The 13571-nt window shown below is 38.9% G+C and overlaps 2 protein-coding genes across 2 annotated transcripts; both read right to left on the bottom strand.

Moving 5' to 3' along the window:
• Positions 1–207: 207 nt before the first annotated feature.
• LOC114356619 (kielin/chordin-like protein) lies at positions 208–4371 on the bottom strand. The gene is made up of 3 exons (XM_028309877.1): positions 4095–4371; positions 2639–3775; positions 208–2278 (listed from the first exon to the last, which is right to left on the bottom strand). Exons 1-2 carry the CDS (start codon positions 4332–4334, stop codon positions 2690–2692), a joined length of 1326 nt encoding a protein of 441 aa, XP_028165678.1. The 5' UTR covers positions 4335–4371; the 3' UTR covers positions 208–2278; positions 2639–2689.
• Positions 4372–5642: 1271 nt separating this feature from the next.
• On the bottom strand, positions 5643–10500 carry LOC114357236 (uncharacterized). The gene is made up of 2 exons (XM_028310760.1): positions 10039–10500; positions 5643–9189 (listed from the first exon to the last, which is right to left on the bottom strand). The coding sequence occupies exons 1-2, from the start codon at positions 10139–10141 to the stop codon at positions 8210–8212; spliced, it is 1083 nt and encodes a 360-aa protein (XP_028166561.1). The 5' UTR covers positions 10142–10500; the 3' UTR covers positions 5643–8209.
• Positions 10501–13571: the final 3071 nt, after the last annotated feature.

Genomic DNA, 13571 nt, shown 5'->3' with positions numbered 1-13571 from the left:
TAATTTTTATTTCATAAGATCTCTTCAAGATAAATATAATGAATCCCCAGTTTTTAAAGCGGTCGCCAGATTGTCCTAGATAATTTTGATGGCATAAAATTCAGGAAATTTGGCCGCCGGCCAGGGCTAAAGTAATGGGTCTATTTGAGTGGCTATTTTGCTTTTCTGAATCACATACATACACACAAATGAGATAAAGGAGAGTAGTCGTGAATAATATTTTCATTTATTATGTAATTCTTTGTTCTGCAAAACAATCTCACATATTCAAGTAATTTAGCAATGCGAAATATTTTGGGCCGATACATTACCATAGCACACAAAGCAATACACAAACAATCTTATCTTACATTCTATTTTCGACTTTAACATTTTAACACTGAGACCCATTTGATAATAAAAAAGTAAAATTTGTAAATAGCATTTGTTTCTTCAAAAACATTAAAATCAATTAATCAAATTGGTACTTAGATCAGGATTGGGTATGGCACTTTATACTAAAGTTTAACACTAATTTACTCTTCGAGTCATGTCATGTATAAAGGGCTCCTTTTCATCCAATTCCAATTTGCCCTCAAATTGAAATCGATAGCGCCATACCTTTTTACAGTACCGACATATTTAATTGCATTGACATTGAAAATTATTGAAATAATTTGCATTACTTAATAACACTTATTCAATATACCAAACATAACTCTCAAATAACTTAAAAGCCTACATAAAACGTAGGCCTTGTATAATAATACAAAAATAAGTAGTTCTTAAATTAAAATATAGGAATAGAAGCTTATAATTATTTCTAAAACGTAGTGGTGTAGTACGTGCATCTCTAACTTTCGGTGAAACTGAAATCACTGTAGCAAATAAAGTGGAACTTATACACATAATTATAATAATATATATTAAAGCTTTGTCATAGACTTAACTGACTTAACTATACAGATAGAGCTTATTAATAATAAATAAGGTGTATGGGGCAGGATGGTACTTTAAATGTAGTTAGGTAGGTAAATTAATTACTTGATTTACCGTCATCCGTACTGTATCTGCAATGCCAGAATGACATACAGTTATGAGTTAAATTTTCCCAAAATATAGGGTAATTTGTTTAGAAGTCATTCAAATATTAATTTATAAAAAACCATATGGATTTTAGGGATTATTAATAAATACTGGGAAAATTCCAGATTTTAACCACAACAACCAATTATTGCCCTTACACCTTGTACTTATACATAAAATATGTTATACATTAATATATTTAATAATCTGAATATACAATATTATGATAGCTACGTGAATATCGAAATATATAGATAGATAGGTACTTATAATAATAAATAGATAATTCTTATAATAACTATGTAATTAATACAATCAGGCACTGTCTGACACAGCAGAAGCATAGACAATATCACAATTTTGTCAATGAAGTCGCTTCTACATGGCACTTAGCACGTTTGCAGACAATATGACACACAATGGCGACTCGTTTCGAAATAAATAAATACATGACGCCATGCGGGAAGTTAACTCCTAGCTAATAATTACTTTAACATATCTCGAAGTCAAAAGTAAAATTCATTGGTAACGTATTTAACAACTAAGCATTACGAGTCTTCAATTAAAATTACATCTACAACAATTTGATCTGCTACATCGTATTCATGTATGTACATTCAGAATTTCCACGTTCTTGTTAGCATCTTGGCTTGGATAGCTAGCTTTATCTAAGTTTTCGTAAAGAACTACCTACGGATGAGATCTCAATTTGAACTATGTTTACCAAACGTCCTTCTCCTGTCTGAAATAGTATTCAAAGCTAATTATCACATTTTACAGAAACGTTTAGCTTAAAGATGAAATAAATTAATTTCTCTATCATTCGAAGCTATTTGCCTGACATACGCTACAACCAGCTATTAGAGAGAACATACGGTAGGTACAAAATGGACACGTTATAAGTATTTATACACAGCTGAGAAATATGGCATGATTTGTGCAACAGTACAATCCTTCTGAAAGTAACATAAGTACACATCGATAAGTAGGAATGCATAAAATTCTTTGGATACTTTTAGAAGGTCGATAAAGATTATAAAAACGCCGGTTGGATTCCGCGAGGCAATAAGGTGGTCCTATTTATAATTATTACGTAATTTTTCCTAACTAAGTAGTTTTATGAATACTGTTTATTTGTTAGATCTTCATTCCGGGTAAAACTGGTCTCTTTTCTGGATGCAGCAATCCAGTTTTAATGCATCCTTGTAATACTCTGGAACAAAGAAAACAAATAATTTTAAACTATGTTGATAACTATGCCCTAGAATTTTACCAATCCATACTTCTATTCTTCTGATACTAATATTTTAAATGCGAAAGTTACTCTGTCTGTCTGTTTGTCTTGCTTTCATGCCTAAACCACTGAACTGATTTTGATGAAATTTGGCATAGAGATAGTTTGAGTCCCTGGAAAGGACATAGGATAGTTTTTATCCCGGTGTTTGAAAAAGCCGCGGGCGGTAAGCTTAGTAGGTACATAAAGGTAACTCAATTAAGTCTTATATTTCAGCAGTGATTGTATTAAAGCTATGTATTGACCCTAAAACTAATTCCTAACTAAAACAAAACTCACCTCACAATGGCCACACTGGCAGATTTGACTAGTAAGGTGAAACTACACAGCTCAGTGTAGTATCGGAGGCGGTGGTCGGCTCCTGCTGTTGTTCAGTTTAGGGATCGAGCTGAAGTCCAGGAGGTCGGTGCCCTTCGGTTTGCTGGGGCGGAAGCTCTTGCGCCGGCTCAGCCACGGCGGCGACACGCCGTCGCACCACGCCGCCCGCGCCCAGCCCACGGGCTCCGCCCCTACCCGAGTACACTCCCGAGCATACGCCCTATAAGCCGCACAGTGACACCTTGTCCCCGCGCATCCACAAGCATCCAACTCACAAGCCTCCCGATAATTACGCGGGTTCACTTTCGCACCACACTCCGAAAACGCATCGTATCGCAAAAAGCCCCGACACAATCGGCGAGCCTTCAATATCTTCGACTGCCGACACCGAGACGCCATTCCCGGCCGCTCCTGCTGGCGAGTACACGCCCGCTTCCCACCCACGCGCCACGACGTCCCGAAGCGCCACGTATCGTTCAACAGCTTTCCATCGCGGGTTCTCATATCGTCTCTCGCGACCGAATTGAAATTACCGCACAAGCCGCACAACTTTCCTTTGTAAACACTCGACACAGTCACTTCTAGGAAACCCTCACCGTCCCACAACATCTGCACTCCTATCTCCGCTTTCAACAACACTGAACCATTACTTCGCGTGATCTCGGCGACACCTCTCTCCTTGTGAGGCAGGGTAACCCTTTTGCCGTTCACTTTTATTCGCATTTTCTTTCCCATGTTGATTTTGGTGGATCCAATGCGAAGTGTCGCTGTTCGGGTCCACGATGAGTGTAAGGTGTTCCTGGCGTCATTCGATATCCTTATTGAAAAGGTATTGTTAACGCAGTCAGAAGCCAGTTGATACTTGCACGACCCCTGAAAACTATAGAACTTTCCGTCGAAAGTCTTATAGTGGGGATCACCGAAGACAGTGCAGATGCCGTCAATATCGATGCACTTCGGACAGCACTGGCCAGGCAGCTGGCGCAGCGTCTGGTCCGAGCGACACGTGATGCTCGGACACCGTTCCATGGCACAGCGCGGTTCACCTCCGTGGCATTCGCATGACTTGCATGCGTCCAGTTGCCAGATTTCTCCATCCTGAAAATTGAAAAATTACGTTTTAGACTAAGGCAGAAATTTATAAAACGCTGATCTTCCTGTAGGTAACCACAAGATACGTAATTACATTTGCAGCGTTTAAAATAAGAGTTTAAAGGAACAACAGTGTTGCAAATAGGATGGGTCATTTTGCAAGGCAATTATGTTGATCATTATAAAAAGAGAAGGCAATAATTTTGACCACAATTCAACCTAAGATAATTCGATATTCATCTTGGATATTATTGACTGTCAGTAAGTATTATTAGAAATAGGCTTTTCAACGATGTTCTAAGTGGAGTCGAAGGTAGGTACTAACCTGATAAACTTTTCCTCCGATGATACAAGCAGCTTTCGCCTCCTCCACTTGCGGGCACTCCGGGCAGCATTTCCCCGGCTGAGGAGGCAGCGCGCGCGCACCGCACGTCAGCACCGGGCACGTATGCCGCGTGCACACCGCAGTGCCGTTCATACACGTGCAATCCGTGCAAGGGTCCACCCGGAACGCGCTCAGATGACCGTGGTACTCTTTCCCGATTATGCAAGGTTTCGCAACCATACTTCCTGAAACTGATAGTTGCACGCATGAACGACCAAGATAAAATATTATCTCCATAAATCCGCTGGACAAACCAATTAAACTGAAATGCGTACTTATGTCCGAAATGATTTATTATGTTAATAAATAATTCTATGAATGGAATTTTGGCTCTCTAAATACTTTATTTAAGGAAGCTGGAAATAAATTCATCTGATTTTAGATAACTTGGAAAGATTCATGTCTATTTGAGCAAACAAACAATTAAGTATATAATCGATGGCGATCCAATAAAGTAAGCCAAGGAGCAAACAAGGTTATAAATTAAAGCCATTTTGTGATATTAAACTCAATTGTGCTACTTTATGATAACAGACATTTATGAGGCGTAGAGGCTATTATAATAACTTACTTATAAATTTTTACTACTCTTAAATGTAATTTAATTTAAGATTTCATTTATTTATTTATTTATTTATTTATTGATATTAGGGAAACAAACAATTTTGATATACAGACAAATAATCACACAAAAAAATAGGACAGAAATCAGCAAAGTTTCCACAGTTAAAATTAATACAGAGTGCAGACTAAAAATTAATTAAATAGTAATAAATTATACATTAATTTCTAAATGTCAAATAAATACAATGTCAATTTTATAAAATGTCAAACAGTCAAATTTAATAAAAATTATAAAATGTCAAAAAGTTAAATATTAATAAAATTATATAAATTAAAAACACAATAATTATGTAGGTCAAAATTAAAATCAAGTTATATATTCAAACATTCTCTCAATTGTTTTTTATAAGATGGTAAGGAAGAATTAAAAATGTCAATCGTGTTAAACCTATTATTATATTCCTTACAAGATCTAGGTACAAAACTGTTGCTAGCATAATTAGTCCTAGTGAGAGAAATAGAGAAAAGTTTTGTAGAACGCGAACTCGTCCGAGGGCACCTAAAACTAATATTACTTAACAAAAAAGAGGAGTCAACATGGTTATTTAAAACTTTGTAGAGAAAGACTTGGTCTTTCTCAATGCGACGGTCTAAAAGAGATGGTACATTAGGAAGTGTTCCGCCAAACTTATCAGCTTTGTAACGTAAGTGTTTTTCAAACTTTTTGTTAATTTTTTCTATTGAGTCAATGTATATTTTGTATTGTGGGTTCCAGACAGATGATGCATACTCCAGAATGGACCTTACGTACGAGTTGTAAAGTAATGAAACTGTAGAACATAGTTTAAAATCTCTTCCCGTTCTTAAAACGAATCCCAGCATTCGGTAAGCCTTAGCAGTCATGATGTCTATGTGTGTTTTAAATGTCAATTTGGAATCTAAATGAACTCCCAGATCTCTCACCTCTGTCACTCTTTGAAGAACTATGTTATTTAGGTGGTAATGATGGTCAATCGGCTTCGCTTTCCGCGAAAACGAGATAGAATTGCATTTATTTATATTGAGAGTCAAATGATTAAAATTACAATAAGCACAAAGCGCGTCAAGGTCATTTTGCAGTAAAACACAATCGTAAGGTGATTTAATTTGTTTAAAAATTTTCATGTCGTCAGCGTAAATTAGAATGTCAGTGTTTTTAAAAATTGATACGATGTCATTGATAAATAAATTAAATAAAAGAGGGCCCAGATGAGAGCCTTGGGGTACCCCAGAGGATACAGGCACAAACGAAGAGCAGAAACCTTTGATGGTAACCGCTTGACTCCGCTGCTTCAAGTAGGACTCAAACCATCGCAGAAGGTCGCCATGAATACCCATGTCACTAATCTTTTGAACGAGAGTCGAATGCGGGATCTTGTCAAAAGCTTTGGAATAATCTGTGTACACAGCATCCATCTGGTAACCCTTGTCCATTGCCACTGAAACTCGGTGAACAAATTCACAAAGATTGGTTTCTGTTGATCTTTTATTAATAAAGCCATGCTGTTGAGGTACAATTACAGGCCTCAAAATTGGATAAATTACATCGTAAATAATTTTTTCGAATAGTTTAGGTATGGTACTAATTTTAGAAATTGGCCTATAGTTTTGAACATTGTGTCTATCGCCAGACTTGTAAATCGGAACGACATGACACTGCTTCCATAAATCGGGCATTGTACCCTTAGCCAAGGATAAATTAAATAAAATACATATAGGGTAAGCCAAAGATTTGCTACAGAGTTTGAGAAAGATGGGTGGAATGCCATCAGGCCCACACCCCTTAGTAATATCAAGTAATTTCAAGTATTTCTCCACCGTGTCTGCAGCGATATCAATAGTACTAATCACTTTTAATGGATTTGAATCGTTTAAGAGTCCAGCTTGTGTATAGTCCGAAACAGAGGGTTCAAAAACTGAGCGAAAGTAATTGTTAAACAAGTCACAAATATCCCTCCCATCGGTAGATACAGTTTCATTATAGAACATTGTATCTGGTAGACAGGAAGATGATTTTTTTGATTTAACAAATGTCCAAAAATATTTGCTGTTTATTTTTATTTTTATTTCTGCATTAAAAATGAATTTGTCATAACATTCCCTTTGCACCCGCTTCTGCCGCTCGCGCAGGAGACAAAAAGTATCGTAATCGCTTTGACGATGGTAAATCTTCCATTTTTTGTGGTATTTAAGCTTTTCTTTAATTATCTTAATAAGAGCAGATGAAAACCAGGGCGGGTAGCGATTATCGCTTTTAAAAGTTTTAGTGGGGACGTATTTTGAGATAACATCGTTTATTGTCTCATAAAATCTCACCACGGCCATATCAATGTCGGTGCTATGATCTAAAAACCGCCAGTCAATGGACATAATTGCATTGTTAATGCAGTCATAGTCAGCCTTACCGAAAAGAGGAACGGTCCGCGGTATAGATGGAAATGAACGCAAAGATAAGGATTGCACGTTCACATCCAGAGCGGGATGGTGGGCATCCTCATTTATTAGCGGTTCTCTACATCGTCCAACCACGCAATTTCTATCACTGATAACAAGGTCAAGAACTCTGTCATTTACATTGGGTATGTCATTAAATTGTTTCAGATTCGTAAAACTTAGGAAGCTTTGTAGAGCCTGAGTCAGATTATCGTGGTCCTTGGATGAAACATTAATCAACAGTTCAGACCCACTGCGAGACCATTGTGCTGAAGGTATATTGAAGTCACCTAATATGAGACAATGGTCATTTGGATTATTTAGAACGATGTCAGATACGTTTTCAAAAAAGCCACATAAGCAGTCAAAGTGTAGGGTACAGTGTGGGAAATAGCCACATAATATACGAACCAACTCTGTCTTGGAAGAACATTTAATTTTAATAGATACCTGGACTACTTCAGCTGCCGCTTCAGGCATAGTCATAACCCCGAATGAGTATACCGAGAGATCCCTGCGCACTGCTATGAGTACACCACCGCCTAGTTGGTTTCCTCGAGAGATGTAGTCGCGGTCGCATCGATACACATTATAGCGCGAATCAAATAATTCTGAGTCATAAATTCCCGGCAGTAGCCATGTTTCAGTAAGACAAACAATATGATATTCGGCCTCAATAATATTGCGGAAGAAAATATTTGTTTTTGTACGTAAACCACGAACATTTTGGTAGTACACAGATATATTTTTAGAAGTATCCATTTAACTGATACCAAGAGAATAATACATAAATAGATTGATCCTTACTAAAACTAAATAAAGCAGTAATAAGACAGGAACACCCCAAAATAATAGCAAAAAGTAGTAACCACCGAGATAAAAATAATGATAATAAATATACTTAGCCTGCCGACTCGCGGACAAGTTCGCATCCACAACGTCAACAATGTTAACAATGAGATTAAGTAACCCGTAAAAAACATTAGCTTGGACATTAATAGTATCATAAAAAAGATGGCCTATTTGATTTTGTTTAAATCAGATTCATGAGATATATTAATTACGGGGGACGTATCGGAGCGTCGCACTTTTATCGCACAATGTTTAACCCATACGTATTTATAGGATTTTTCTTTACAAATTGCCTTGACACGCTGCAATAAGGCTTTATTTGTACTTGTTAAATGGTCATTGAAATAAATAAATGAATCACCTGAAATTTTAATATCAGTGCTTTTAAGTCTCAGTTTTTTTACAGTGGCTAAGAACTCATCCTTCTTCCAGCGTGCCAAGAAACGGACAACAATTGGCTTAGTTTTGCGATCACTGCTCTTGGGAGCAACACGAGTAACAAAATCAATGTCTTTAGAAGGGTCCAACGGAAACTGGGCGTGGCCAGCAATATCTCTTAAAACGTTCATAAGGTTTTCTCCTTTTCTTTCTGGAACACCAAAAATTTCAATGTTCGACCGCCTCGCCCACTGCTCCCGCTTATCGTTTCCGTTCTCATGACTAGCGATTGATTCTTTAATCGCGCCAATATCTGATTTGACATTACCGATCGACTTAATGTCCTTCTCAAGATTATCAACTCTCTTCGTCATAGCTTCCTGCTGGTTATTAATAAATTCCATAGATTCCCTGATGCTAGCAATCTCCTCCCTGATTGGCTTCAGTTCCCTAGCAATTGCTTCAGAGATGGCCTTGCGCAGTTCGGACCTCATGACAGCCATTTCAGATGCTATAAAGCTTTTGACGGTGTCTATGCTCACTAGCATGGCATGGGAACTTTCTAGCGGTGATGAAACAGGAGGAGAGTCCGAACGAGAACCTCCTCTACGATGATTCACATTTTCCCTGTCCGATGGTTGGGGGCGCGAACCAGTCTGAGATCCTCTAACCGGAGTATTGTCGCTTTTTGCCGACCGTGGTTGATTCACCGAACAGTCCGGGCAAACCCAGATTTGTTTGAGCTCTGCACTGATGATTTTTTTCTTATCTGTAGGATATAAACATGCCAGATGAAAATTTTGTTTGCACTTGGTACACACAACCGCCCCCGAAGCGCCATCAGCGGTAGATTTGCAACATGCGTATTTCATGTTTGCTTTTATTATGTCCTTTGCGCTTGTGTGAACGTCCGCTTCGCTCCTGTGTCAGTGGGCCGCGGGCCGCGGCGGTCTCCGTGCGTTGCAGATGCTTCTACACTCGCGAGCAAAACTATGGAATCACTTACATGAAGTTGTCTCCACGCGATCTTGTGTACTAACGAATTTGTTAGTAACAAAAAAAGTGGCACCATTTTAAAGATTAAACTTTTACCTTTAAATTGATACCAAATTCATTTAAATCACACCAGTATTTAAAAAGATATCGCGGTTGATGTGAAGAAGTAAGGAAAAAGACATGTATCAACTGTTTGATACGTCGCGAGTTGCAGCCCATTTACCCCCTATAAAAGCACGTGTTTTCGGATTTTTGCTTTCACACGTTGATCCATACACATTTCAGCTTCTTTTGACACTTTACCTGGGATTCTACACCTTCAGAAGCAGCACAAATCCTTGCACTATTGCAAGCAGGGCTCAGCCAGCGGGCTGTCGCATGTCAGCTCCACATAAGCCAGTCCTGGGTTTCGAAAGTTTTAAGACGCTTTCGGGAGACTGGTGGCTTTATCCCGAGACCAAGTTCTGAACAGCGCCAGTGCACATCGCAGAAGGATGACCGTTTTTTCATGTCAACCTCTCTATGAAATCGTCATTTGATTGGTATCGACGTCCAGCAAGAGCTCAGAAATGTTCGTAGGATAGCTGTTAGCGTGTGGACAGTTCGTCTNTTTTTTTCTTATCCGTAGGATATAAACATGCCAGATGAAAATTTTGTTTGCACTTGGTACACACAACCGCCCCCGAAGCGCCATCAGCGGTAGATTTGCAACATGCGTATTTCATGTTTGCTTTTATTAAGTCCTTTGCGCTTGTGTGAACGTCCGCTTCGCTCCTGTGTCAGTGGGCCGCGGGCCGCGGCGGTCTCCGTGCGTTGCAGATGACTCACCACACGCACCGGTCACCGGTCGCAAGCGGCGGCGAGCGATGTATGTCCGTTGGTTAAAATTTTCAAAATTAAATTGCTTATAACTTTAACACTATGAAGTATTTATAAGAACGGTTTTCACAGTCACGTTGCTGAACTAAATGACCACACATTGGTGTAACACACAGCGTGAAACTTTTGGTTTTTACACTCATTACGAGCAAAATAGTACGGAGAAAAAATGTACGTGTCTGCTTTGTAACAGCGCCGCGCGCCGAACTGATATATATAATGACTGAACTGATAAATATAATGAGACTATTACTACCACCACTGCAACTCCTCGAGTTTTTTAGTTTTTTTTAGTTTTTATTTCCCAAGAGCCTGATCGCCAATACAACCCAGCCAGTGAAGAGTAAAACCCAGGAAATAATTACGTGCCTTAGAATCCCCTGCCAATTTCATTAGAAGAACCACAAATCACAGAAACTAAAGGGTGATGTTACAAGTGGGCGGGGCCGCCGGTGTCTCAGCAATATGCCCAAAAACGGAACACATTGCTCGTAAAAGCAACGATGACAGCAGCGGCGTCATAATGTAAACAGTTTACATTACTTGAATACACGTAATAATAAAGATTATTTGAACGTTGAGTGCTGATACCGCAGTGGATAATGAGCACATATTTTGATTATTTCGTGTGTGTGAATTTCTAATGCGACACTGAGTTAGAAGAATGAGACGAACATACGAGTGACTAAAAAGTTTATAAAATTAGAATTATAAAATTGCACCAAGGACAATGTGTGGTTAAAAATGTCTACGTGTTACGTATATTTTTGTCATGTCACTAAGACTAACGTACTGTAACACTTCATCGAGCAAGCTATCAACTGCGGTCTTTGTTATTTAACAGATAAGTGCAGGCCATGCGCGGGCGCAGCGTGGACAGAACCAGAACCATTTCCTACTTATTCCGAGTACCAACTTTCTCTGGGGATTGCGTGATCAATATTCCTTGAACGGCAGTTTTAACACTCGGTGACGCTAATCAATTACGCAAGGATAAATGTGACATTTTGATGTGTTACAAGTTTCGGCGAGGCATCGAAAAGTGTAAATGATTCACCACAAACTTGATGTCAGACCATAAAAGTCAAAGTAAAACTTGTGATAGGTAATTTGAAAATTATAACAAGAAAAAATCGAACTGCCTAAGGCGGGATTCGAACCCACGACCTTTCGCTTGCCGGGTGACTGCTCTTCCATCTGAGCTACTTAGTAGACACTGGATAAACCCGTCGAAATTTTCAAGTGTAATACTTATTATCTTTTAACCGTAAGAAAAATGCTCAATTGTATGTACAGACGGCAGCACGTCAGACTTCCACATTTTTTGTTGCAAATTCACTCTTATCCCAACTGCATAAGATCCCTGTTGACCCCAGATGACCAGTTTTTAACTTAACGTGTACGTCTGTGAGGAATAATTTTAGACCAAAACACTGACTCGCGATCTGTGTGGCTCTATCAAAACCGGTACCAGATGTAAGTTAACAAGTACTTAGCTAATTATAAATGGCATTTCCTTTCTCCTGCATTATTTTTTTTCTTATTAATTCAGTTATTTTTAACTTACTAGAATAGTTCCGCGTATTTTATTAGATAAGTCGACATAAATGTTATTAAGATCACGAAATCGAATAAACTAGTATCAACAAGATTAAATTATGAATGAAATTCGTCGCTAAAGTTCAATCTAAACACTACGCAATCACACCATCGAATGCTAACAGTGTGCTTACCATGAGTTTACGTTATGTGTGCTCGCTAGCGACTGCGTAAAAAAATGACATTAATTGTATGACATATTGTGCAGCGCCCCTAGCGGCTACTTTCAAGAAACAAAATCTTCATAGAGATTTTTGACGTACTCGCTAGCGAGCACACCTGATGTAAACTCATGGTAGGTACACAGTTCGTAACGAGCCAGATGATCCGTTCTCAGTGCGTTTAATGATGCGGTTAATAGTCAATCAATTATGCGCGGGCGCCGGTCCCGACTCGCGCGCACGATACTCCGTCACGAAGTATGACGACGTCATGAGTTACTGTGACGTGATGTAACAGCGTTAAAACTGTCCTTTTATCAAATCCTTAGACCCGTTTCTTGCATAGGCATATGACCCAATCGATACGAGGATAAAAAGCGCGAAACTGTCTTACGATCATTGGTCCACTATGACGACGTCATAGGTTACTGTGACGTGATGTAACCGCGTTAAAACTGTCCTTTTTTCAAATCCCGAGACCCGTTTCTTACATCGTGTCCCTACTTGCTATGTTCCAATCGACCTAATATTGTTGAAAAAAAGCGCGAAACTGTCATTGGTCCATAAACAAAGAGCTCATGCATGTCACGAGGTCATGAGTGTTACTGACGTGATGTAACCGCGTTAAAACTGTCCTTTTATCAAATCCCGAGACCTGTTTCTTACATTTCGTATGACCCAATCGATATTGCTGATAAAAAGCGCGAAACTGTCTCACAATCATTGATCCACATACAAAGAATCACGAATTATGACGACGTCATGAAGTAACTGTGACGTGATGTAACAGCGTTAAAACTGTCCTTTTATCAAATCCCTAGACCTGTTTCTTACATCGTGTACCTACTTTCTATGTCCCAATCGACCTAATATCGCGGATAAAAAGCGCGAAACTGTCTCACAATCATTGGTCCACATACAAAGAGTTACACAAGGAACCAGTCGCGCCGGTCCTAAGGGCGTTATGTAGAACGCTGCAATGCGTTTGCGCTATAATTGCCTTAGCTAGGTCACTGAAGGTCGATGGTGGAATGCGATTTGTAATAATCCTGTTTTCTGGTTATTATGTGTATGAGATAAGGTTATAAGTTTAGCTAAGGTTCTATGTCGAGCCCTAAGTATCAAAGCTCTACGTAGCCAAAATCTTACAGTATCGGGGGAGGTAAGCTCTCCTTAAAGCCTTCTAAAGTGATATTCTCTTTTTATTTCAAACTAGCTTTTGCCCGCGGCTTCGCCTGCGTGGAATTTTGTCTGTCACAGAAAAACTTTATCGAGCGCGTCCCTGCCCGGGACTCAAACTATCTCTAAGCCAAATTTAATCAAAATCAGTTCAGTGGTTTAGGCGTGAAAGCAAGACAGACAGACAGACAGAGTTACTTTTGTATTTATAATATTAGTATAGAAGTATAGATGTCATCGCTCTAATTTCGTTGGAGGAGGTCTCTTGCCACGTATGTATGTACCTACTTGTCTTAAATTCCTCAAGGTTTGTTGTGACTTATCCTTGCTTCTAAAG

Source organism: Ostrinia furnacalis, unplaced genomic scaffold (genome assembly GCF_004193835.3).
Source record: "Ostrinia furnacalis isolate ACB-3 unplaced genomic scaffold, ASM419383v2 OfSCF0216, whole genome shotgun sequence".
NCBI classification, from domain to species: domain Eukaryota; kingdom Metazoa; phylum Arthropoda; class Insecta; order Lepidoptera; family Crambidae; genus Ostrinia; species Ostrinia furnacalis.
Note: the sequence above shows the minus strand (reverse complement) of the source record. Positions and strands in the feature narration are given on the sequence as shown.